At 33.7% G+C, this 25,908-nt stretch overlaps 3 protein-coding genes and 1 long non-coding RNA gene across 6 annotated transcripts; 3 read left to right on the forward strand and 1 right to left on the reverse strand.

Annotated features, from left to right (window-relative positions):
- Positions 1-280: 280 nt before the first annotated feature.
- LOC110012682 (cytochrome b-c1 complex subunit 6-1, mitochondrial-like) lies at positions 281-3,984 on the reverse strand. The gene is made up of 5 exons (XM_088885628.1): positions 3,845-3,984; positions 3,657-3,687; positions 3,053-3,137; positions 595-684; positions 281-491 (listed from the first exon to the last, which is right to left on the reverse strand). Coding segments are annotated over exons 2-5 (210 nt in total). The 5' UTR covers positions 3,659-3,687; positions 3,845-3,984; the 3' UTR covers positions 281-458.
- Positions 3,985-6,732: 2,748 nt separating this feature from the next.
- Positions 6,733-9,424, forward strand: LOC105172585 (actin-2-like). Of its 2 annotated transcripts, XM_088885790.1 has the most exons (5): positions 6,733-6,924; positions 7,554-7,615; positions 7,712-8,098; positions 8,396-9,009; positions 9,122-9,424. In XM_088885790.1, the coding sequence occupies exons 3-5, from the start codon at positions 7,894-7,896 to the stop codon at positions 9,185-9,187; spliced, it is 885 nt and encodes a 294-aa protein (XP_088741916.1). In that variant the 5' UTR covers positions 6,733-6,924; positions 7,554-7,615; positions 7,712-7,893; the 3' UTR covers positions 9,188-9,424. The 2 variants fall into 2 exon arrangements, with proteins under 2 accessions (XP_088741916.1, XP_088741917.1); XM_088885791.1 differs by lacking the exons at positions 6,733-6,924; positions 7,554-7,615 and having other exon boundaries at positions 7,706-8,098.
- A 5,962-nt stretch (positions 9,425-15,386) lies between these two features.
- Positions 15,387-20,256, forward strand: LOC105172817 (WAT1-related protein At1g68170). 2 transcript variants are annotated; one of them, XM_020697417.2, is made up of 7 exons: positions 15,387-16,110; positions 16,265-16,327; positions 18,356-18,472; positions 18,567-18,825; positions 18,917-19,075; positions 19,211-19,362; positions 19,812-20,256. In XM_020697417.2, exons 1-7 carry the CDS (start codon positions 15,908-15,910, stop codon positions 20,077-20,079), a joined length of 1,221 nt encoding a protein of 406 aa, XP_020553076.2. In that variant the 5' UTR covers positions 15,387-15,907; the 3' UTR covers positions 20,080-20,256. The 2 variants fall into 2 exon arrangements, with proteins under 2 accessions (XP_020553076.2, XP_088742152.1); XM_088886026.1 differs by having other exon boundaries at positions 15,387-16,048.
- Positions 20,257-22,937: 2,681 nt separating this feature from the next.
- Positions 22,938-23,641, forward strand: LOC110012707 (uncharacterized). Its single transcript, XR_002287914.2, has 2 exons — positions 22,938-23,090; positions 23,224-23,641. It is a non-coding gene; the product is annotated as an uncharacterized LOC110012707 (long non-coding RNA).
- The last annotated feature ends 2,267 nt before the right edge of the window (positions 23,642-25,908 follow it).

The following is a 25,908-nucleotide window of genomic DNA, read 5'->3' on the forward strand; positions in this document are numbered from 1 at the left end:
CCAAGTAATGTACTACCCGCCCATTCACAGGCCAATGCTATGCCTATAAACTGATAATTGTGAGAACACTACATCCTTGCTTCAACTTACACAATTCTTTCTGCCCAATATAACACCATTCACCTAATTGTGAGAATGTAACATATGCTAGCTCAGTTGAAACTTTGTATACGTCTCAAACAAAGAAATGGTAATATAACTGCAACAAAATCGTGTGCATAAAATACCGCAGCCGGCACCAAACACGGAGGAAATTCAATCATCGTGAAAAAAGATTCAATTCCACAATTCTCATTTTATTGATCCAAGAAGCCTCCTTGCCTCAAAATTCCATGGAGCTAAGGAGTTGGGCGCAAAAAGCATCAGTAGCTTGTAGCAATAACAAAATCAAATTCCTACGTCTTTTAAAAAGAAAAGAGCATAATCAGGCTCTATTATACAAACCACGTCCTGTTCTGTTATTTAAGATGAGTGAATAGCTTAGTGGCAACCTGCATGCAAGAAAATTCAACAGTAAATCAGCACCGACAATGAGGAATTGACAATATAAAAGGAACACAAACAAAGAAGGTAAAGTGGAGAAATGGAGCTTACACATTTGTCAACACAGCGCCAATAGTCAAAGTATTGTCCGGTACAGTGCTTGTGCCCAGAATCATCACCCTCAATTCTCTTAGAACATGCCTGTCAGAAAAAAAGAATATTAGAATTTTCATATTATGCAATCTATTTTGTTGATTTCCTAGCATAATCAAGTATAATCCATACAGTGAATGCATCTAAACTGGTTTATTATGAGTGAAGCACACAAGCCACTGAAAGGAAACAGGCAGGAATTCTCTGAAATTGATGCACAGCAACTCATTAAGAAAAAGCTCAAGCTGCCCGCTACCTCAATAAAATATTAAAAGATTCTTATCAACCTCCTCAACAGGTTCTTAAATTGCAATCAATTCTCTGTCAAATCATCACTGTTATAAATTTAACACAAAAGGATTAGAAAGAGGGATATAACATAAGAGAACTGCAAACAGAAAGGCAAATAAAGGAAAGAAAAAGAAAAGGATATTAGATGGCATATTGGAGGAGGTGTGCCTTAATAGTAATAGCCAGAGACCAAATGGTCAAAGATAACTAGTACCATTGCAATACATACTACTTTGAACTTGCTCTCCAGGTTTTAGAGTATCTATTATTGTGATTGTGTTTGGATCAACGGATTTTGGATCTAAGAATTTTAAAAATCCTTAATAACAAATCCATCAAACTTGCTTGGATAAATTCATGCCACAAAAGATTTGAAATCCTTGGAACTTTCATTTTGAACTATATGTTGTGGCATTGTAATAAATATCAAATCCATTTAATATGGAGGCATTGAATTCTTATTTCAAATTTTTCCCTCAAAAATCCTTCCGTCCAAATGCAACCTAAGCGATTTTTGTAAAAACTTGGTGATTTCATACCATTCATCTGGGGTCGAAAGTTTATCAGCAAGGAAACAATTTTTCACTTGCCAAAAAATTAACACAAGCACAAGTGAGAACAACAGGGTGCTTTACAGAGAGTATAGGATAAAAGCTGGGGGAAAACATCATAAGAGTGATAGATAATCAAGAGGTAGTCAGAACACAACAAAAGTAATCGCGGAAGTAAATCATACAATATGAGTTCTTACTTTCGCTTTTATAGAATAAGAAGTGTTTTAAAGCCCAACTAGACCGCCTGGTCGAACCGCCCGAACCGTTTACCGGGCTATAAAATGGATGGGTGAAAGACAAAAGCCGGTGGAAGCCAAAAACCGTGTTTTTTAGAGAACCGGCCGACCCGGTGGTCGGACGGCCGAACCAGTGAAGCGGCCGGGTCTTGGCTTGTTTTAAAAATAGGCTTAAATCCTAATTTTCTTCCCATTTCTTCATTTTGGGTGTGGCTTGACTTTTATTATTTGAATTTTTTGTATTTTTATACTACATTTATCGTATTAGGTTATTACATATCTATTTTATGTTACTTAATTATAAGCATATATTATTAAAAATATTAATTGTAAAGAGGAAAATATTTAAAACACAAAATATTTCAATATATTTATATTATTTAAATATTAAAGTTAATTTTTATTTATTTTATAATTATTTATTACATATATATGATGTCACCGGTTCGACCACAGTTGGACCAATAGTTGAACCAACGACCAGTAACCCACTGAATTTTCTGGTCTGATGACCAGTCCGGGTTTTAAAACATTGAGAATAAGAATCCAAAGGTATAACACCCCACCCCAGGTTGAAGCTTGGAAAAACCTCTGGTGGGGGTCTGTATAAACACCCGCCTCTCTGCAGAAGCCGTTTCTTTCTTTTCAAAACATGATTCTAACTATAACCAATGCATGACAAAGAGGCTGATAAGATATAAAAGAACTTATGTGACAGATTAGCATTCAAAACAATTTTTAAAAAACAAATAACAATACACGACAGAAAGAAAATTAAAAGTTGGCCATTTCCGAACACCACATGAAACTATATATATATATATATTCTGAATAGAGAACAATAAGTTTCTATCAATAACCTATTTCAAATAATGAAAAATGTTATATCCCTGTAGTATGCACTTTGAACATACAAGATAGTAACTCTGAGAAAAAATTAAATGATCATGGTGAATACACAACTAACATTCACATATGCAAATTATAATTTTCAAAAACCAAGAGTTGAACGGACTCTAAATATATTAATATATTATATTTATAGCATATGATGGAGAAAAGTAATTCAAACTAGCCAAAAAAATTAACAATTATTATGTTTCCTAAGTAATGTGCATATTCAGAAGGGACAAATTGCTGCTCCTGTACACCCCCACCATATAGGCATAAGCCTAAAAAGATCATAGAAAAATAAGCTCAACAAAAATGGAAAACAATCATTACATAACTAATTCAATGAATTATGCATTACGAAAAAAGCGATATAAGGAACTAAAAATCTAGTGAAACGTACTAAACATCAGATAACAATCAATTCATTCAAATATAAATCACCTGATATTCTTTAAGTGGCCGTGTGCATGGTGCCTTGCAACGGTCTTCGAGTTCCCTCTTCGGATCTACAGGCTCATCGTCGGCCCTAAATTACAAGCATTTTCAAACAACCGGTTAGGAGACTAAGTCTTACATACAGCTCAAACACACAAATTCTGAGAAACTGCACGACTGGTAGCAATAAATCACCCCATTTGCCCAAAGTGTGTTTTCTCTAGAACACTAAAGATAATTTCATTTGTTCTTAGAATAGATTACGCCTCTTTAAAGAAGCCCAATTCTTGTTGTTATTAATCATATTGATGTCGCAGAAACCACCCTATAGATTAAGTCTTTTTCTGCAACTAGTAATTACATCCAAAATCTGGAAACAAGCAATGTAAGTCCTAACTATAACTCTTCACTCAAGGAATTCCAAGCATTTTCTATAATCTCATCGGGTCGCATCCATACGGAATCCCAAAAAATGCTTAAGCCCTACAGATTAGACCGAATACCACTATATTTAGTTTCAAAACCACAGTCACTCACTGATCCAAAATATAAATAAATACACCTGAAGAAAACGCATTTATTCTGAACGAAAACAAAAAACAATACTTACATAGTTAAATCTAACAATCAAGCGAAGCAACCTGCAAAACAAAGCGAATCCAATAAGTCCACTTATCAAACCGAGGAAAAATAAGCACGCAGCATAAATACGTAAAACGAAACCCTAGAATGGAGATCGAAGAAAAAGATGAATGGGAAATGGATCCAAAAGAGAAATGCAAAATCAGAGTAACTCACCGGAGGAAGCGAGGTGGCGGAGGTAGAGGGAGCAGCGAGGAGGAAGCGGAAAGATAAATTAGACTATAGAGAGAGGGGTTTGGTTGGGGATCTGGTTGCCTCAAGTAACGTGCGCCGGGTGCGTATGCTACGCGCTGCCCTTGACTGGTTTCATTTTAATAACTGAAAATTAGAAATCTCTAAAAGGCGCCAAGTGGATCCAGGGGCTTTCTCGACATTTACTCTTTTTACTTCACTATGCTTTTTGTGAATTTTTCATATTAATTTGTTTTTAGTTCTAATAATAAAAAAGTTTTTGGTTTATATTAAGTGGGTATTTGGCTAAAATTATTTGTTTTTACTTCACTAGTTGGTATCATGGGTTTCAAATTTTTTAAGAATTCAAAGTAAATAATCAGTTTGATTGACTTAAAATTCAGACCCAATTAAAATAAAAAATTAACTGATTATACACACTAAACCCGATGGGCCAAAGACACCAATTGAAACTTATTGACAAGATTCAAGCTAATCCAAGTTTAATTTCAAGCCATTTCAGGGGAAGAGAGAATAACCTAATGGTTCGCACAAGACTTCTTTATGGGAGGTCTCATGTTCGAATCTTGGATGTGTGCGTGTGTTAGGTATGTGATTGTGCAAAATAATAAAATAACTCCAAGCCGTCTTTGGCCCAACCAACACATCAACACCTCCACACTTAAAATAATATGCCAACTGAAACCTAGAAGTTAGTCCACGTTCAATTTTGAAGCCATTTGTAGGGGGAAGCGAAACAACCTAATGATTTAAGCACAATACTTCCTTATGGAATGTCTTATGTTCAAACATTAGATGTGTACATGGGTGCGTGATTATTATAAAAAAAAAAATATTCAAATTCAAACCGTCATTGGCCTAACCAACTAAACCGACACATCAACAACTCATTCACACTTCAAATGACATGCCAATCGAAAAACATATCAACAAGAGATACAAATAACATAACACACAATTGGACCAACCACATCCCCAAAAAGTGGACTTCTCAAGGAACCAAGGCATATCTAAATTATGCTCAACAGCCTTCTCATTTTTTTTTTCTTACCCCAACTCTTATAAATAGGAGTGTAGATAAGTGTTTTATTTATAATTTATTTTTTAATATATAATTTAAAATTAATTAACAGTTAGATTCATAAAATACTAAATGCTTTATGTATTAAATATATGAACAATTGTCATATACATTTATTTTTAAAAAATAAAACATGAACCAATCATCTAATGAAATAAAAGTACTATCATTTATTGAATCCTTAAATAACACCTCGTATTTTTCTTAATTCCATATCAGTAAAGGCCAATGCGGCGGCCTATGGATGGGCGATTATGATCTTCGTGATGAGGACCTATGAGTGACTATTGACTTTCTTTTTTTTTTTTTTGTTAAATTAGTTGTTGTTGCAAACGGTCTCTACAAATATATAAAAAGAACCATAATGTGAGATGAAATGAAAACAAAACATGAAAAGATGCAAATGTTGTGTGAGGTGGGGAGATAAAGAAAAAAAATTGTGAAAAGAAAGAAACGTGGGGTAAGGTGAGAAAAAAATAAATAAATTATAGTTATGGATTTATCGAAAATATGAAAGATTGTGAGGAAAAAAATTATAATTATTGATTTATTAAAATTTAGAAGTTTGTAAGGGGAAAAAACGAAGAGATGAGAAAGAAATATGGAGTAGTGGGTTGAGAGAGAAAAAAAATTAAATTATGATATTATTGAAAATATAGAAATTACTATTATGACCAAATCTTTTTTAAGATACAAAATGAGTTAAAAGATAAATTTGAGTATTCAAAAGTTGGTACGATAAAAAGGTTTTTTTATATTAGTATAGATTATAATTACCTAATAGCATAATTTCGAATACACTCTCGTTATTTGAATAATTATAAATGTCTTTATGATGTTTGAAGAAATCATATATAATTCTTGAATACAGATTTGAAATAACAATTTTACTCTTGTTGTAGTCTTTTTTTAAAAATTATAAAAAGATCAAACAAGGTGGATGAATTTTTTTTTTTAAAGAGTATAAAAATATTATCTACTTAATCCATAAAAAAAGTTTAAGAAAATTTCAAAAAACAAGTTTGACCATAATTCAGAAATGCATTTTGGTTAATTCATAAAAAAATGGATAAAAATATAATGGAGATTAATGAATTGAATTAATTGTTAGACTGTAATTATGTCAAATCTAAAAATAATCATTGTAATTTATCTTAATAAATGTGATTAATTACACTTACACCCCATCTAAAATGTGAAATTACACTTTTTTAAAGAAAAAAAATTACACTTACACCCTTTCTAATTTTTTCATTTACAGTTGATCACCTTCAGTCAAGATTTGAAAGAAAAATATTAACATCAATAATAAATATTTTTGCCTCTTATTTAATTTTTTATATATATTTTTATGCTTATAACGGGATAAATGCAATATATGTATAAAGTAAGGTCAACATTAGTAATTTTTATTATCCGTATAAGTATAAAATTATTACATGAGAATATTAAAAGAGAGGTATGTAATATTTTTTCTAACATCAGGACTTTTTGTCTAAATTATAACGAAAAAGAGTTAGGTTTGTCCGAACTGGAATTTCAGAGGGCGGATGTGGTCTATGGAAATTTTAGTTTGGATCTAACTCGTGTAAACTTAAATGAATTATATGGTACGTGTACTATATTTATTATGTAATGGATGTACCATTTAAAAATAATGTTTGATGACATAGCAAATTTTAATTTATTTGATTCAATCAAATCTAATTCGAGTAATAATTTTTCGTTAACTACTCTGTGAGTTCTCAAAATTGACAGCGGAGGAACATGGAAAAAATATTATGATATGGTTTCCAGTTGCAGATTTTCTACTCACTGAATGTTCTTACCATACCCATTCAGAGTTTCCGTACTACCCTATTCGTCTTCAGTGTCCATACCAACAGAACTGCCAAACAAATTACTCTCCCCTTTCTCTCACCATCAACGGGTACTCTTACCAACTCTTTCATGTTGCTTTCTGGTAATAATAACGTTAGCTTTTGGTGATCACATGTAGCTCGTGATGATATGTGCGTGTTTCTAAGTCGATCGAAGTCCGAACGTTGTTTACACTCGTTTTCGTACCTGTCTCCATGGTTGATTCTTGAGTTTGAAGGATTCTTTACTTCGATCGAAATTGGGGTTTGTTTATTTGTACGTTTCGAGTTGATAACGAATGTTTTTGTGTTTTAATTTGGGGGTTTTTTTATTTTCTCTTGTAAGAAAATTTTGCGTTGTGTATGTTCTTAATTTTATGTGTTTTTCTGTTTATAGTTACACATCTATATATGATTAGGGCAGTGTCTGTGTTTTAATGATACCGGACTGAAGATTGAGTTGCTTTTCGCTTGACTAGATCGAATTTTTCTCGGAATAATGTCTGTAAATCTTAAGTGATTGTAAAGTCCAACTATCTGCGAGTATGTATATATAGTTTGTTCCCTTTATGTATTCTGTTAGCATACTGTGTAATTTCTGTAAATCTTTTGAGCAGATATCTGGCTGTACGTCTAAGTTAGTCAAGATTAATGTTATTTTTCACTGGTCTGAAAGTCGTACGTTTGTGTTGGCGGCTCTGAGTCACCCTTTCTTGTTGTTCTGTGTTGCTAGAAATGGCTGATGTCGAGGATATACAGCCGATTGTCTGCGACAATGGAACTGGAATGGTTAAGGTTTGTGTTCACCATTGAAGTTTGTCCCTCACCAAGACAAGACAAAACATAAACCTCAACTTCTGCTGTCCCTTGTCCTCTGTTATTCCAATGCAGGCTGGATTTGCAGGGGACGATGCTCCAAGGGCTGTGTTTCCCAGTGTCATAGGTGTACCCAAATACACTGGCGTGATGGTTGGGATGGGCCAGAAGGACGCCTACATTGGCGATGAAGCTCAGTCGAAAAGAGGCATGCTCGTCATCAAATACCCCATTGAATTGTCAACAATTGGGACGACATGGAGAAGATTTGGCACCACACATTCTACAACGAGCTCCGTGTTGCGCCCGAAGACCACCCTGTTCTACTCACCGAAGCGCCACTGAACCCAAAGGCTAACCGTGAGAAGATGACACAAATCATGTTTGAAAACTTTAGTGTCCCTGCGATGTATGTTAACATCCAGGCCGTGTTGTCTCTTTATGCTAGTGGTCGGACAACAGGTTTGTGTTCCAACTAAGCTTTATTTCCTTCCGTCCCTTTATAAAAAAAAAATACAAGCAGCCCCCGCGATATTGGGTGTGTGCATAACACCCCTATGCACAAAAAATTAAAAAAAAATAAGGAAGTAAAACATTATCGGTGTTTTTCTAGACGAAACAATTTATCACTTAGATAGGTGGTAAATTGTTCTATTTTAAAATAGATAGGGAGGCAAATTGTTGATTTTTTTCTTCATGAGGGGTAAATTGTTCGTTTGCGTAATATATTCTTGGCTATGCTTTCTTGCTTTTATAAATGGATCGTCTTGGACTCTGGCGACGGTGTAAGCCACACGGTGCCAATTTATGAAGGATACGCCCTTCCCCATGCCATCCTCCGATTGGACCTCGCTGGACGTGATCTGACGGAGTATCTAATAACAATCCTTAGGGAAAGAGGGTACAATTTCTCCACTGCGGCGGAGCGAGAAATTGTGCGTGACTTGAAGGAGAAGCTCGGTTACGTAGCCCTCGACTATGAGCAGGAGATGGAGATCGCTAGGAGCAGCTCCACCCTGGAGAAGAGCTACGAGTTGCCAGACGGACAGGTCATCACCATTGGGTCGGAGAGGTTCCGTTGTGCGGAGGTCTTGTTCCAGCCATCGTTCCTCGGAATGGAATTACCCGGAGTCCACAAAACGATCTATAGTTCAATCATGAAGAGCGACGTTGATATCAGGAAGGATCTCTACTCTAACATTGTGCTGAGCGGGGGATCCACCATGTTCCCTGGAATCGCCGACCGTATGGGGAAGGAAATCAACGCACTCGCTCCGACCAGCATGAAGATCAAGGTGGTGGCGCCTCCGGAACGAAAATACAGCGTTTGGATCGGGGGATCAATTCTAGCTTCTCTTAGCACATTTCAGCAGGTAAAACTACAATGATCACACAATTTGCTTCAAAGAATTTAGTCTTTCTCTATGTTTCAACTGAAAACCTCGACGATATGATTGACCCATTCATTACATGAACATGCTGCAGATGTGGATAACCAAATCCGAGTACGAGGAGTCCGGCCCTGCCATCGTTCATCATAAATGCTTCTAAGGTTATTAATGCCTTCAAGAACGTCGAATCCATGTGTCTGTCAAAGGTGTGAAACTTAGTCCATGTCTCTGTTTTCTGTCCTGCCCTGGACAAACGTTTGTTTATGTTCATATCCACGGTACGAGAGACTTGTTTTTTCCCAGGTTGATGTTCCTATATTTTTACTGTGTGTTCTTGAAAGACGAGAGTATTGCAGAGGCACTATTTCTTCAATAATTTGAAGTTGGGTTCAAAGCATTTACCCCCCTGTTATTCTTAATGTTAAAAAAAAACAACTTTTATAATAAAAAAATAATAGCATAAGATCTCGTAATTTAAAAAATATAGCAATCAATCCCCTTATATATAAAAATGTGGTACACACTCCGATTTATTATTTTTTTTCAAATTTTTAGTTAAATAATTACATTTATACCTTTATTTATAAACAGTTAGATTTTACATGATTAAAAAATCAATGGTCAGATTCTATTGATAGCAATTTATATTTTTTGTCTTATCAAATTATATATTTATAAGTAAATATATATTCAATAATAATATATAAATATATATTTAATAGAATATACATCCCCACCCCCACCTTCGGCGGAGGACACTGGCAGCCAAGCAAATCCACCTTCTCCCCTTCCACAACCAATACACCGCGCCCCCTTCCTGCCCCTTGGCTGCAGCCACCACCCCCATCTCCCCCCTACTTCGGCGTCCACCTTACCACCTTTGCCTCCCCCTCTTCGCCCCCAGTGCCATCTTCTTCCCCCCTCCCCCAACCAACCCAAATAGTTTCAGCAAAACGACCACCTAAGACCCCTGCCCACCAACTTTGCCCCACCCCCAACCAATTTCAACAAACAAATCCCTTACACCGCCGCCGCAACTCCGTCGTCCATTTGAATGCTGCACCCACTTATATTTGTTTCATATGTACAAATATTTAAAATATAAAATAAATAATATTTATTATACATATAAAACTATTAATAAATATTGTATTAAATAAGGGGGCAATTATTTCATTTAATAGACAAAATGAGGTAAAATAGTTGCATAACAGGCACGTCTACGCCACTTTTATCCAAGAGGGGTTTTATTCTACATTTTTTGTATCATAAGGGATTTTTTGCAATTATTTTATTATAGGGGAATTTTTTTAACATTAAAAATAACAAATGGGGCAAAATGCATTTCACCCATTTGAAGTTACTAAATTTCTCATGTGCCCAATTTAATAATGAGAGTATTACAGAACTAATTTATAAAAAATACAAGAATCAATTAACTTTCAAGTTGAAAGAACAAAAAAAACCAGCATTAATTCCCTATTGGAAAATTCTAACCTAGGTCGTGTTTGGTCAAATTTGAACTAATTATATGACTAATGTAATACACTTATGTTGTGATTGGTGTATAATTAAAAAAAATGATCAAAATGTAACACATGAGACCAAATATAGTAACTCATGAGGTGTGAGATAAAAAATGTAACACCATTTATCTTATGAGACCAAAATACAATTTTTCTCCGAGAATGGTGGGGTGAGGGATACTGATAGTTGGTGGTCATTTAATACGTTACGTCAATTTATATTCTTCATTGTTAGCCGTGGATTCTCAATAACTCGAACAGCTAATCACAATGGTGACATCATTGGGTTAGACTAGTAATCGACCTATCTTTGTTTGGAAACAGCTAAGTCTTTTAAGATCGAAGTGTATTTTTGTACTTTAACATATATAGTGTGGACGTCGTATTTGTTCAATACTATGAGTATTTAAGTTGTAAAGTATTCGATTTTGACTTATATATATAAAAGAAAAATAATGTTGATCGCATCAATTTTTGAATTTGGATAACTACTAACTATATCTTGCTTTGTTGTAATAGTAATTTTCATTATTTACTGCAAAAAAGATAAAGTCTAAAAACCTTAAAAAGAAATCTAGAGACAAATTTAGAGACGGAAAATCATTTCTTTCTTAATTATTAATAAAGTTTTAAATCAAAGACAAATTTAGCTACACATAGTCCAATTCAATGTTGGGATTCTCCATGTTTACCTAACTTGCATGTCTTATGAAGGTCCTAATTTTTTCAAAAGAAGTTTTGAAATTGGACTTACACTTTTTCAGAAATTCTTTTTTTTTTTTTTACATAACCCCCTTTCGTCAAGATTTAGACAAAAACTGATAATTTCAACAAAAGAAACTGACATAATTTTTCAGTTTTGCCCCCCATTTAATGTTCTCATATATATTTTTATACTCACTACAAAAAGAAAAAATCTTATTAGGTTTGGGACGCCACAATATCCATCTGAAAACACTCGTCGAAAAATATTTCGGATGATTTTGGGACAATTTGTTGAAGTTGTCCTACAATTTAGGATGAAATTTGGGACAAGCTATAAAAACCGTTCCAAAATCCACCCAAAGTACGAATAATTGAACTACAAATTTGGGACAGCCTCATGGATGGTTTGGGATGGTGTCTAGAATAACTTGTGGGACATATTTTCTTTTTTTATTTGAGTTGAATAAGTAAAATATAAATTTGGAACATACTTACAGATGGTTTGGGACTTAACTTTTAAATCGGACGTAGTATTTTTTGAACAATTTTTGGGACGGCGTTTCGAACGTATTTTCTTTTTTATTTGGGACAGAGTGTCATCCCGAATATCATCCCTTTTTTTAGTTAACCTTTAAAGAAATAATTTTCTTTTTTTATTTTTATATTTTTTGTTAGAGGAAATTTTACTGTATTAAAATTATGATTGAAGACAATATTTTTATAAGAAAGAAATTAAAATTAGCCAAAATAATTTAAATTCAATGTATAATTCACAATTCTATTTTCAAAACAAAAATATTAAAATTTAAAATTAGCAACATTTGGGATGGTTTCAAACAGTTACTATTTTTTGTTCCTTTTTGGGATGACCTTGTTATTTTGGGACAGTGAGTACTAGAGCAAACTTTTCGTCCCAAATCCGTCTGACGTCGTCCCAAAACCTTTCCAATTTGGGACAGATTTTGGGACAAATGTTAGCCATCCAATAAAGAAATAAATGTTATATATTTATATATCTATATATATAAAGTGATGTTAATATTATTATATTTTTCGCCTTATTAGTAAAAAATTATTACATAAAATTAAATAATGGATAAAATTAAATATTTATTATAATCTTTTTTTAATATTGACATTTTTCATTCAAACCCTAGTGTAAGGGAGTCGGGTATACATAAACAATGAACTCTCGAATGGTGTGTAAGTGTAATTTTATAATATTATTTTTGGAGAAAATATAATTCATCATTTTCAAATAAGGTCTATGTTGGATTAATCCTTCTTTATTTAAAAAAAGAAAATACGTAATAAATTAAAAAGAATGGGTTCAATAAATTAATTAATTCTGAAAAAAAAGAAAAAGATAAAAGTTCCGGATGGAAATTGTGTGGCGGAGCTTTATCATCTCGTGATTGAATGGTTCGATCATGAGATGCACGGCCGTCAGTTTTTCCATACCTATTTTCGGCCTTTATCTTTTACTCCTTAATTTTCTACTTATGCTCTCTAATTCCAAAGTTTCATTTCATTTTATTTTATTTTAATTGTATGTTTTGAGTTTATAATAATCCATTTTATATTTATGGAATTCATATTATTCTTTTATAATTGAAAAGAGGATAATTGGTGAACCATCACATTTCTATTGGTTATGGAATCCCATTCGTACGTAGTACCATACAGATCGAAGGATTTTTTTATGGATTTTGATATTTAAATTAATAAGGTATTTTAAAGAGTAAAATAAGATAATTTAAATAAAAACATAAACGTAACAAGCTTAATATCGTGTAGAGAATGTCAAAAATATCGAAAAGAGTGCTAGAGAGCAGATTTTAAGAAAATCGAAAATTGGTTAGTGGATGTTCAGATATCCCTAAAATTCTTACAAATGTTTACTAGGTATAAGCTTTATCCTATTATTTTTCACATCATATGAGCTCGATGCCAGCAGAAAGTATTGTGGATATTGTGTCATTCGTATTTATATTCTCTCAAATATAAATATCAATACAATAAATTATCAGAATTCATATAGTAATGTCACAAATCTTGATAATTAGAATAGTTGCACATATGGATATTTGTCGTTGTCCCAAAATCATTCTTGTCTCCTTACGTGTAAGTATTAATGGGTAACCATAACTTCGCGGTAGAATCATATTAGTTTTCAACAATGTCTCATCCCATATGCACAACCATAAAGAGACCAATCAATCAACAGTCACATTACCAAAATACTCAAATACTTGTAAGAATAAGAATAAAGTATCTAGTCGTCTTACTTTTCCAAACACCTCAAATGACCTCTTTATATAGATTAAAATATATGACATATATATATATATATATGAAATAATGGCCCTATTAAATCATATTATAAATTGAAAATAAATATGATTACAAATCAAATCATAAATCGCGATAAGAGGCACTACAGAAAAAAAAAATAATTATTCCCCATGCTATAAATTACTAGGACTTAAATATCATAATAGAACAATACTATCTACTATAATCAAACAAAATCGATACAAAAACTAACTTTTGACCAACAATCACCATAGATTTTTTTATGATCAAAATATTTGTTATAATTTTTTAACTATAGTAAATGTTCTGGCCTTGTTTGTAGAAATAATGCCAATGGCTATTGAGCAATCGTGATTAATAAGTATCCACTATAACCTTTTATTATCATGGTTATTAACCATAGTGAAAAATTATATTTTTTCTAGTGACGGGTCATAAAATAAATATTAAAAGTCCAATGATCATATAATGAATACGATAATCAACTCGCAACATAATGGGTCATTATTGAAAATTATGAAATAATAAAATAATGACAGTATTTTAAAAAATATGAAAATTTTAAAATTTATTTCCAACAGAAGATCTGTCAATCATCAAGAAAATGTGTTGAAATCAAGGGACAATTTTTTTAAAAAAATCACATGATTTAGGGTTTTGGTTCACAGAAATCTTACACAATTAATACCAACTAAGGTCAACAATTTTGACCTCATATGTATGCAAGTGCTAACGTCATAAGTTTCATTAGGACTCAAACGACGTACGCAATTCTAAGGTTCACATTGTTTGAAATAATTACTATTTATAATGAGGAATTTTAATTTATTATCAAGATTTTAATGAAAAAGGTTAATTAGTGAGTATTTAAAAATATTTTAGGATTATGCAAATTTACCAAATAAAAAGAAAGAAAAAAAAAAAAGCAGAACTATTTCCTACACAAAAAATATTGATCCGGCTCGAATTCAACGATCTCGAGACACGAACTCGTCACAGATAGCTAACTCCTCCGAGATCAGATTTTGAGTTCCCTGAGAATAAGACAAGAACAATGAGCTCGTCGGTCACGTCCTCGACAATGACCCTCCGACACTCAAGTTAGGTTGATCGAGAGAAAAGTGTGCGATCACAAGGTTCGATCTCAATAAATGTAGAACAGTTACCTTTAATTGCGGCGTTTTGGGTCTATATATAGGGTACAACAAGGTAGCATTGACCAGCCACGTGGTCACATCCTACTGGCCGGCGTCCATAATTGGACGGCTACAATTGTCCGGGTCTTTAAGGGCAGACAGACCCGGGTCCGGTCCTTTCGATCCAACCGATGGAAAATGCGCGGATCCTTGCTTAAATGACTAAAACGGCCTTAATGAAGGGCATTTTTTATATTTTCCTAGCACTTCTTCTTAATCCCACATCAAATATATATAAAAAAAAAAAGAGTCAACGGGTAACTTTTAATTTTTATTTTTATTTTTATCAAATAATATTTTTTACAAAATTTAATACTATCAATAGTTATGTACAATTAAGTTAGAATTGTTGAGAATTACGTACTATATATTATAATAAGATATGGATAAATTATTCAATATCCATAATCGTATTATTATGTTTTTACTATATATATATATTATGAAGTTAATATTAAAATATTAAAAACATGAATCCAAACATTGCCTTTCTCTCTCTCTCTAACTTTGCAAGAATACACGCAGACACTCTCTCTCTCAGATTTTGCAAGAATACTCTCTCTCTCTCTCTATAAATGTTGTTTTTCAAGATTGAGGAACAAGAGCGGCACTAGACCAGCACAAAATCCCTCTCTCTCTCTCTCTCTATTAATACATGCATGTGTATATACCTACTTTGAACTTTTCCTGTTCATATGAAAAAACCCCTCCCGATCCCTATTCTTGAATGACAAGCAACAACTTACGCTAGATATACACCTTCTTGTTTTCTTCTTCTTCTCTCACTCTCTCTCTCTAGATTAATTCTTCCCTTCTTCTCTGTATTTAAAGAAGACACAGAACACAGACACAGACACGCATGCAGAACTGTCTGCAGATCAGTCAGTCTTGCGGAGAGACTGAGGCAACATACAATTACTACTGATTCTTCACTGTCTTCTCTCTCTAGAATAATTCTTCTGTTCTTGACTATAATTAAAGCAGACACAGATCGCGCAGTGTCTTCTGTTAAAGATTGATCAGAGTCTTGAGGGGAGAGAGATTGAAGAAAGATATTATTAATTCCTTCTTCTTCTTCTTCTTCATACTCTCTCTCTATCTCTCTGAGTCTTGAGGAGAGAGATTGAAGAAAGAAAGATGGATGCAGGGGCAAAGATTTGCAATAATCTACACGGGCTGAAGCCGACTCTGATTATGGTAATGGTTCAAGCCATAATCGCAGTCGTCAATGTCGGATATAAACTTGCTGCAAATGACGGCATGCGTCTCCCCATCTTGGTGGGCTACAGATTTATGTTTGGTGCTGCTTTTATTCTTCCTATTGCATTTTTTGTCGAAAGGTTGAGTTTTAATTTCCCCCCCTTTTTTCTCTAATTTGCATGCAAGAAAATTCAAGAATCGGCTTTCCGTACGATTCTTGTATATTTTAAATGAAATGAAACCTGTTCAAAATAGAATTAACTTTTCTTGAATGCTTTTTGTTTGATGGTTTAGGAAAAAGAGGCCCAAGTTGACATGGAAGATAGGGTTCTATGGCTTTCTTTGTGGTTTGTTCGGGTAAGTTCTCTACGTACCCCCACCCCACCCCCCCCCCCCACCCCTCAAAAGCTTTACATACAGATTCGTATATAGAAAAGTGACCCTTTTGAAGATGAAGAGTGTTGATCCACAAAAATTTGGCTAAGTGTGTGAAATGTGGTTGGAATTTAATTATTGCCGTGTAAATTGTACCTTTGTAACTGCAGTTTTGGTGACGATCGACAGGTGACTCTTACAATCTCACACACACACACACACACATATATATATATATATCTACCATTAAATATTAATTATAGTTACTTTTATTTTATTAATTTTTTCTTGGCTCCATCTTGCTTGGCTTCATCTTAATTAAGAAATTAGTTAAAGAAATTTGAAATATATAAAATTATATTGAGGTGCCATTTTCGTTTTAGTCCCGTAAGTATCTAGGGTTTCAATTTGATCCCGTAAAACTGAAAAATTCGCAATTTCAGTCCAAATTTCGCCGAAAAATTTTGTGGGTCGTCGGAAAAGGTCACATGCGATGCATGTGACTTTTAAAATTGGGGGCTCGATCCTGATTGGCTGGAGAAGCTGATGTGGCGCATATGTGAAAATTAAAAAAAAAAAAAAACGACTGATGTGGATTAAAAATCGCCCGCCAGTCGCCGCCACCTTCTCTCTTCAATTCCGCCGCCGTTACTTGGAATTTCTGGCCACCACATATACCATTCGATTCCCCACATCAAGGAGAACAAAACCCCTCAACCAATTTTGAGATCCCACCACGACAGCGACTGGGCTTTGAAATTGACCGCCGCGGACAATTACTGTCGATTCGCCGGCGACAGGACGACCCACGATCGCGGATTGGTACCATTGGATTCGTCTCCTCACTGCGGTTTTAATGGGACTAGTCTCATCCATTTTCATCAACTAGGTGCAAAGATCCATCGTTTTGAAGATTTCGGTCGTCGTCCGCAGCGACTGCACCTTCCGCCGGCGTATTCTCCTTCGTCCGAACGAACCACCTGCTCGTCACCTCTGTGCAAAGATTTGACGAAAGCCATCCTCCGCCTTTGCCGACGGTCGCGAGCTCGATTTTCGTCGTTTTTTTTTTTTAATTTCCACGTATGCGCCACATATGCGCCACATCAGCTTCTCCAGCCAATCAAGATCGAGCCCCCAATTTTAAAGGCGACCCACAAAATTTTCCGGCGAAATTTGGACTAAAATTGCGAATTTTTCAGTTTTACGGGACCAAATTGAAACCCTAGATACTTACGGGATTAAAACGAAAATGGCCTATAGCTGTGGGACGAAAATTGTCTTTTGCCCTATTTAATTTGACATATTTTCTTGAAGTGATTCATTTGTTGATTGTTTGAAATTAAATGAGAAATTCACCTTTAGTATATATGTCTGCAAAAAAACAACTTTTGGAAACTTCTGTAGATAGAGAAAAGAAAATTTATGAAATTATTTGAATATAAAAAAATAATTTTTGGGATGGAGTTTTTGTATAATTTCCTCAATTTATAATGCAAGAATTTGTTGATTTCATCAGGAATTTCGAATTTTTTAACTTGAAAACTAAATTTCAAGTTTAGGGTATTTATTTATTTCATGGGTTACACATACAAATATAAATTTCTATCAAATATAAATACGTATAATTTTAATTCTGACAAAATTATATTTTTAGTCCCATAGAATGGCGAGTTTATTACATTTAGTCATATATTTTACGCAATTTTCAAAATTAAAAAAAAAATTAGACACATTCGGTCTCTATCTTCACAGAATTTCCAAATTGGTCCAAAAAATTGAAAAAATTTAGTTCTCTACTTCACGGGATGAGATTTCCTTGGAACCATTTTAAAAATTAATGTAAAGTAAAGAACAAAAAGTGTTGAATTCTCTATTATATGAGATTAAAAATATAATCTCCTTTTTTCCTATAAGTTTAATTTTAATCCATGATAATTAATATTTGGATTGTTTCTCTAATTTCAAGGGCTTTTTGTGTACTAAACCAGTTCTTCCTGATCAAATTTACAGGGGATCACTGGGCCAAAACCTATACTTGAAGAGCCTCTCTCTCACTTCTGCAACTTTTGCCTCTGCCATGACCAATCTCATTCCAGCCATTACATTCCTCGTTGCCATTTGCTTAAGGCATGCAATTACAATATTAAAATCTTTGTCTCATCATCATCATCATTTTTCATTAATTTTCTCAAACTTTCTTACATATACATTAATAATTCAGGTTAGAACGACTGGGCTTCAACACATCGGCAGGTAAAGCAAAGGTTCTTGGTACCATAATGGGCATAGGCGGAGCGATGCTCCTCACATTATACAAAGGCCCAGAGCTCAATCTTTGGAACACAAACATAAACCTCCTCGAAATGACCAAGACACATCATCAAGCTGAGCAGAGCCACGTGCCCGGTCATAACCTCGTTTTGGGTGCCTTTCTAGCCCTGGCTAGTTGTGTCTGCTACTCACTCTGGCTGATCGTTCAGGTGTCTGATAAACAAACGTTTTTCTTACATTCATAGTTTGATTTCCAAACATGGAGAAAACGATACATGGTTTTAATCTCTTTTTGAGCAGGCTAAGGCCTCGGAGCACTACCCGTGCCCTTATTCCATCACGGCCATGATGACGGTGTGGGGATCGCTTCAGAGCGTCGCGTTTGCTCTTTGCATGGAGAGGGATTGGAGCAACTGGATTCTTGGGTGGGATATAAGGCTTCTTACAGTAGCTGTTGCTGTAGGTGTTATAAATTATTTTGATATATAGTGTCTTTATTACATTCTTTATCCATGCATGCATGTGATCATCAGACTTATAGTTCGTACGAGGTAATTTAGTGTTGATCTGATTTCTTTGCTGAAATTTGGACAGGGGGTTGTCGGGTCAGGACTGATGTTTACCCTGGTAGCCTGGTGTGTGCGGATGAGAGGGCCGCTGTTCGTGTCGATATTCAACCCGCTGATGCTTGTCATTGTGGCCATTGCTGGATCTTTGTTCTTGGAAGAGAAGCTTCATCTTGGAATGTATGTTAAATCCAAGTATCAATCACTACTTTCTTGCCAAAATTACACTTTTAGTCCGAGTTCAAAATATGTAGAGGGTTCAAAATTTTTAGTCCCTTATATTACAAAATTTTCAAAAAGTTTTTAAAATTGAGAAAATTCAATACATTAAGCATTCTGCTTAATTTACAGGATTTATGGGAATAAATGTGTCGAGTTTTTTCTAATTTTAGAACTACTTTGAAAACCGATAAAATATAAGATTAAATGTGTTAATTTTTTTAAATTTTGATACCATTTTGAAAATCTCCTAAAGTAAAATGTTAAAAGTGTGTAACTTCATTATATTCTATGGGACTAAAAGTATAATTTCGTCTTTTAATGTATGGAGTCAAATTGGGTCATTCTAGTTTGGATCGAGACTATTCAGATGTGAATCAATTACACGATAAATATAATGGTTGGTGCAGGGTGCTGGGGGCCATACTGATCGTGGGCGGACTATACGTTGTGTTATGGGGAAAAGGCAAGGAATTGAAGAAGGTGTCCCAGCTGATGCCGGAAAATCAAGAGCATCAAGTGGCCGTCGACATGCCGCTGCCGCGGCGGAGTGGCAGTAGCCATGGCGGCAGCGGCAGCAGCAAAAAGGAGGCGGACGCGGAGGAGGAAAGAGAAGAAGACAAAAGGGATTCTCATGCTAGCTCCGAAATTCTAGGTGGTCTTTACATATACCCATAATCGTAAATGATATTAGATTTTCTATTAAAAAAAAAAACCAAAGAAACTAGATTTAGGTAACCCTTTTTTCAAACTGATTTAAATGGACAAAAAAAATTAATAGAATAGTAGTCATGTAACATTTAATGTAAATTTTTAGATTTTCCGTACAACACATTGCAGTCCCTTGCGAGCCAATCAATGATCGAATTGAATTTTTCTGTTGTAAATTGGATTAAATACAATTTATCCCTTGTGTTAATAAAGAAATACAAAAAAATCTCTATAAAAAAATAAAATACAATTTAACCCTTGTAATTTAAATTACAAAAAAAGTAAATTACACTTTATTCTTTCACGTGGTATGTGTATATAAATATATATATTGTTTTTACAGAACACCGCCTGTGTCTTAGAACATGGTCTGTATATATTGAATCTTTCCAAGACTTTGTTTTGGGAATGGATTTAAATTTGTCCGAATTAGTTGAGAATAGAATTTCAAATGATTACGTATATATATGGTATTAAAAATAATTTAAAATAAAAATTAAACGGTTTCAAATCATTTGATCAGATATATAATTATCCAAACTCCGGTTTGAAAAATGAGAATGTGTGGTTTTCTTGTGAAAAATTTCGTTTTATTCTATTCTTATTACATTAGTATTTTCTGCGAGCGACCATTACGCAAAAATTTTCAATTAAATGCGTTTGTTCAAAAGATAAAGGATCAAAGTACAACAAATATATATTTACACACAGGACGGAAAATTTTACTGATTTATTATTATAAATTTGAAAATTTTAGCTACAAATACGTATTTTCAAACACAATATAAGGCAAAACTCATTGTATTTTCTTTTTCTCACAATAAATAAATATTTTGAAAGATAACATATTTTTTATTTTTATTTATAATAACATACAAATAACAATAAATTGAAATATATTTACTTTAATTTCTTTTTTTTTAAGAGAAATATATTTACTTTAATTTTTTGGAGAGAATAAAATTTGCTGTTAAAAGAATAAATAAATTAAAAAAAAATTGCTTTTTTAATATTTATATATAAATAAGGAATAAGCATTTTTATTTTTAATATTATCCTTTTCCTAATGCCCCAGTCCCACCATGTTCAGAACTGGTGGCTGTCGGCGTCCGCCGCGGTTTCCCGTTAATGCAGTCAAATTTTCAAAAAGCCGTCAAATCTTGCGGCGTCGGGTATGTCTACAAAAGGCATTTGCGACAAATACAGAAGCAGCAAACTGAAGGAAGGAAGGATTGAGGAGAAATGGAGAAGAAGATGGTGATAGTGTTAACCATGGTTCTTTTGTTAATTTCAGCAAATATGGACTCTGTTAAGTCCGACGCTTCCGACTGTTACGACGGCTGTTCTACTGCCTGCGTCCAACCTGATCGTAAATTACTCTCTACTCTTCCTCATTTCCCTTTTTGGTTCATGATTTTTGGTGGGTTTTCTTTGCCCTTGTGATTTCTGATTTTTACTTTTTTTTGGGGAATTATCAGCTAGGCTTACTGCTCGCTGCGATCGCAAGTGCCAGATTAGGTGCAGTCCAGGTATTGTTCCCGATTTCCACTCTTTGTGATAAATATTTTGTGCTGCAAGATTGTCTTGATTCAGTATGTATGCTAATATTGGCAGTTCTTGCTGTTAGTGGTAACTGATAATTGGGAAAGTTTCTTAAGTAGACCTGGTCATAGCAAGTCTAATACGCCGTAATTCTCATGTGATTAGTAATTCTTCATGACCTGTGCACAAATCACCCTTGTGCGATTGGTTTGGTTCAGGTCTGGCTGGATTCGTTGGCTAGAATTTTACAATATAATCAAGTATAAGAAATATGACTAGATGTAGATAAGAGCTTGTCCCATGCTACATAGTGGGATTTGTCATATTTCCGTTTAGTGGTTCATAGTGTATCATTTCATACGGACAATAGAAAGCACTACTCTAGGAGGGGGATAGTGCAAGTTGACATTTTTGTTTCTCTTGATTTATGCTTGAGATGTGTGTGACTTTTGTGGGTGGAGAGGGAAATAGGAGTGCCTGAAAGAGAATAGTGATGGGAATATGTAGAACGGATCGATCTTTGTTCTTTTGAAAGTGAACAAATCCGAATTGATGCAAAAACTCAGCTCATATGCGCATTGTCGTTGTCACGATTAGTTCATCTGGAATTAACCCTGTGTAAAAGCTCGTTTCAACTGTTCTTGACTTGATTTATTGTAGATTTAAGTTTGAGAAACATGAAGTTCAACTTAAGCTACTCATCTATTTGACTTTGCATTTTGTTTGAAGCAAAGTTGTTTTCGTTTCTTGTGTATGTGTATGGAGGAAATAGGAAACATGATCAGTCACACACTTTCTGAGCAGGGATTTTATGTAAATATAGTTATGCCTCAAGTGTTACTCATAATTATGAGCAATCCCGGTTTCCAAACTAACAGTGAAAAATAAATTTCTGTGTCTTTTCTATCTTCCCGTCCACCTAGTTCCCCTTTACCAAAACACTGGATTTGCCAACGGTGTACGGAAGGTTGAGCGGAAGAAACAAAACAATTCTAAAGATATCAATCTTGTATAGTTTCTACAGCTAGGATATTGGTGGAAGATGGAACGAAATTCTGTTGCTTGTTATCTTTTAACTAATATTTTGTCTAAAATGTGGTAAAGAATCTGTTTTAATCCTAGTTTCCTCCCACCACAGCTAACAAGGTTGGGAAACTATTTCATCCCCAAACAATAGGAAAATGAGAATATAAATTTCCATCTTGTTTTTCCTTACCACCATCTGTGCCCTTCTAAAGTTAGTCGATTTATCTGGTAATTACAAGGTGATGCAGGTACAGAAGTTTGATCATACCATGTATGAGGAAATTCAAGCTGTTTCTTGTAATTGCAAATGATTTTGTTGCCTAGCTTGTCAAGATGGTAAATTTACATCTGCTATCTCACATGCGGACTAGATGGCAAACATACACATTCAAATCCTCAAGAAACTTAGGGTCAGAACTCGGAAACAATACATCTTTTTTCACATTGATAATAACCACCATATGCACGTGTTTGACACCTGGATTGTACTATGATTCTTGTTCTTGCTGTGCCTGCAATCATGATCTTTTCCATCATTGGCAGGACTTGAAGCTAACGGGCGTTTCTAAAGTGAAGTTCTGGTCAATTAAAATCATGGACTGCCATTATCTCGGTGAGGCAAGATGTACCATTGCGGAGATGAGAAATACAGGGCCAAATCCCTGTTTGAATTCCGTTCTACTAAAACAACATTAATCGTTTCGTTTGCGTGTTTACTATGATAGGATGTCTGTGAAATAATTGGTCGTTAATTCCGATCGTATACCCTGGTTATGTAATTTCGGGATCTCAAAGCCCTTACTGCATAGTCAATTTCATATAATTCACAACTTTCAGGTGATATATATTAGTTCAGAAGGATGAAACTATGCGAGGTGATATCAGTATTTCACTTTATGACATCATTTTACGTATATATTGGAAAAAAGGCATTTATAATAGTACAGGTTTCTAGTTCAAATCGATATTCTATACGAATATTCTCCTTGTATTCTATGTTTCCTTAGATATGTATAAATACTGTGTGTAATTATACCCGTGGCATGTATACATAAAGTAGAATACAAGACCCGAACGGCTTCCATTAGTACTTTTATTGTTGAATTCATATGGACCGTTGAATATTTTTAATTGGAAAATTTCGGAGAATTTAGAACATCGATCTTAATGGAAAGGGGTGCCTCTTTACATAACGACATCGATCTCATGGCATCTCGTAGATGCGCATAAATACTTGTTAGATGCGGAAAAATGATATCTTAACAAATATAATTCTTCTTTGTTTTCTTGTTTATGTAAAGATTGTATCTGCTTTTTTCGTAATTTTTTAGGAAAAGTTATGATCTAAATCAAATTTAATCAAATCGAACCAATATTATAGTAAATAGAACTGTATATATTATGTGTTTGATTATACTTTTTGAATTATGTATCTATCAATCATAATTATACTTATCGTGTAATTGGTGGACGAGGACGTGCACAAAAAAGTGCTATTTGTTTCCCAACCCAAAAACAGAAATAAAGGAAGAAGGAAACGCAGATAGGAAGAAGCTCTCTAACTGTGTACAAAGGGTAAAAGCGTTCCATTGCAATGTGCCTTACACAAATTTCCAACTTATATACATATGCGACTATAAATGTAAAAAGTGGTAATTTTGAATTGTTACTAATTATAGTTTCGCATTATTGATGTTATGTTATCCGTCAATATATATATATATATCCATAATTTCTTTTTCTTATACAATTAATAATTTATCATTACCTCAAAATTTCGAATAATAATTCGATGTTGTATTTAAAAAGAATTAAGTTATAAAATCCAAGAAAATAATAAGTTACTACAAATTAATGTATGTGAGATAATGCTCACAATTTTTTAGAATTTCAGTAATGTACGTTCAGATGACTAATCAATATGTATGACAATAGATCCGGTAGATCAAAGTTGATTAAATGGGCTCCAAGTCGGGCACGAAGGTAGTTTTCATGAATCTTACAGGGTTGGGGGAGGGGAAGGGGAAGGGGAAGGGAGGCTTGTGATTATCACAGAGTAGGACGCGATAGGTTTAGGTTTCCTCTCCATACCTACATTGTTGCCATTTTCAAAAGAAGCCAACAAAGCTTGGTTTAAGTGGTGAAACGAACGTATGTGGACCTTTTTTTAAAAAAATAATAAATATTAATAGTTATTAATTTAATTAAAATCTATGATAAAAAATTAATGTAGGAAGAAGCTCTCTTACTCAAATACTAAATTACTTATATTGAGGTCTGAAATAATAAAATAATATATATAAAAAAATATAAAATTTTATGAAAGGTGGATGAGATGTACCTGGAAAAATAATAAGAATTGTTGGACTTCCATACCAAAGCAAATTAATTTTCATGTTATCTATTTGTACACCACTTAAATAGAATTGTGGATGGGTTGATAAGTGTAAGCAATAAAGTGATGAAGTATTGGTACCATTATAGCTAAAATTGCAGTCCATATTCCAAATCTTTGTACCATGTCAAATTGTTATGATAATGCTTTAATTTTGATATATATATATATGGAATTTTAATCTGAATTTGGTCCGATCAAATCTAAATTAATTATATAATTAGTGTAATACACTTATCGTGTAATTAATATGTAGTAGAAAAAGTAACCAATTATATGACAAATGTGATACATTTATTCTATGATTAATTTAATTCGACAAACCAAATTCTGACAAGAAGTTTTTATATATATGAATAGTGGTGAAAGCTGAATTTGCAGCTAATTGATATGAATGGAGTACACGTTTGTGCTAACAGCCACAACTACCCACTCCCCATTGCAACCCACCTTTAATATTAATATTTTCTCTAAATCAAAGTTCAATGTTTATTTTTATACTATACGAAATTTAAACTTTTTTTTGTGTCAATTTACCATCTCAATTTTACGAAATTTTACACATTGTCATTTATAATAATCTTTCAATCAAGTTTTTTATCAACAAAAAAAATTACATGCAGTGCACATGTGATATTTAAAAGTTATGTGATGTGGTATTTTGCACATATGCACAACACGTGATGTTTTTCCAGTAGAAAATCAACAAAATAACAATCGTATATGGCAATGTACAAATTTCATAAAGTTAGGATAGTAAATTGACAAAAAAAAAAAAACTTTATGATAAAGTATACAAATGGGCATAGTTCAAATGACAAAATGTAATTACT

The sequence above is a fragment of the Sesamum indicum genome, linkage group LG10 (genome assembly GCF_026168435.1).
Source record: "Sesamum indicum cultivar Baizhima isolate 11 linkage group LG10, ASM2616843v1, whole genome shotgun sequence".
Classification (NCBI taxonomy): Eukaryota; Viridiplantae; Streptophyta; class Magnoliopsida; order Lamiales; family Pedaliaceae; genus Sesamum; species Sesamum indicum.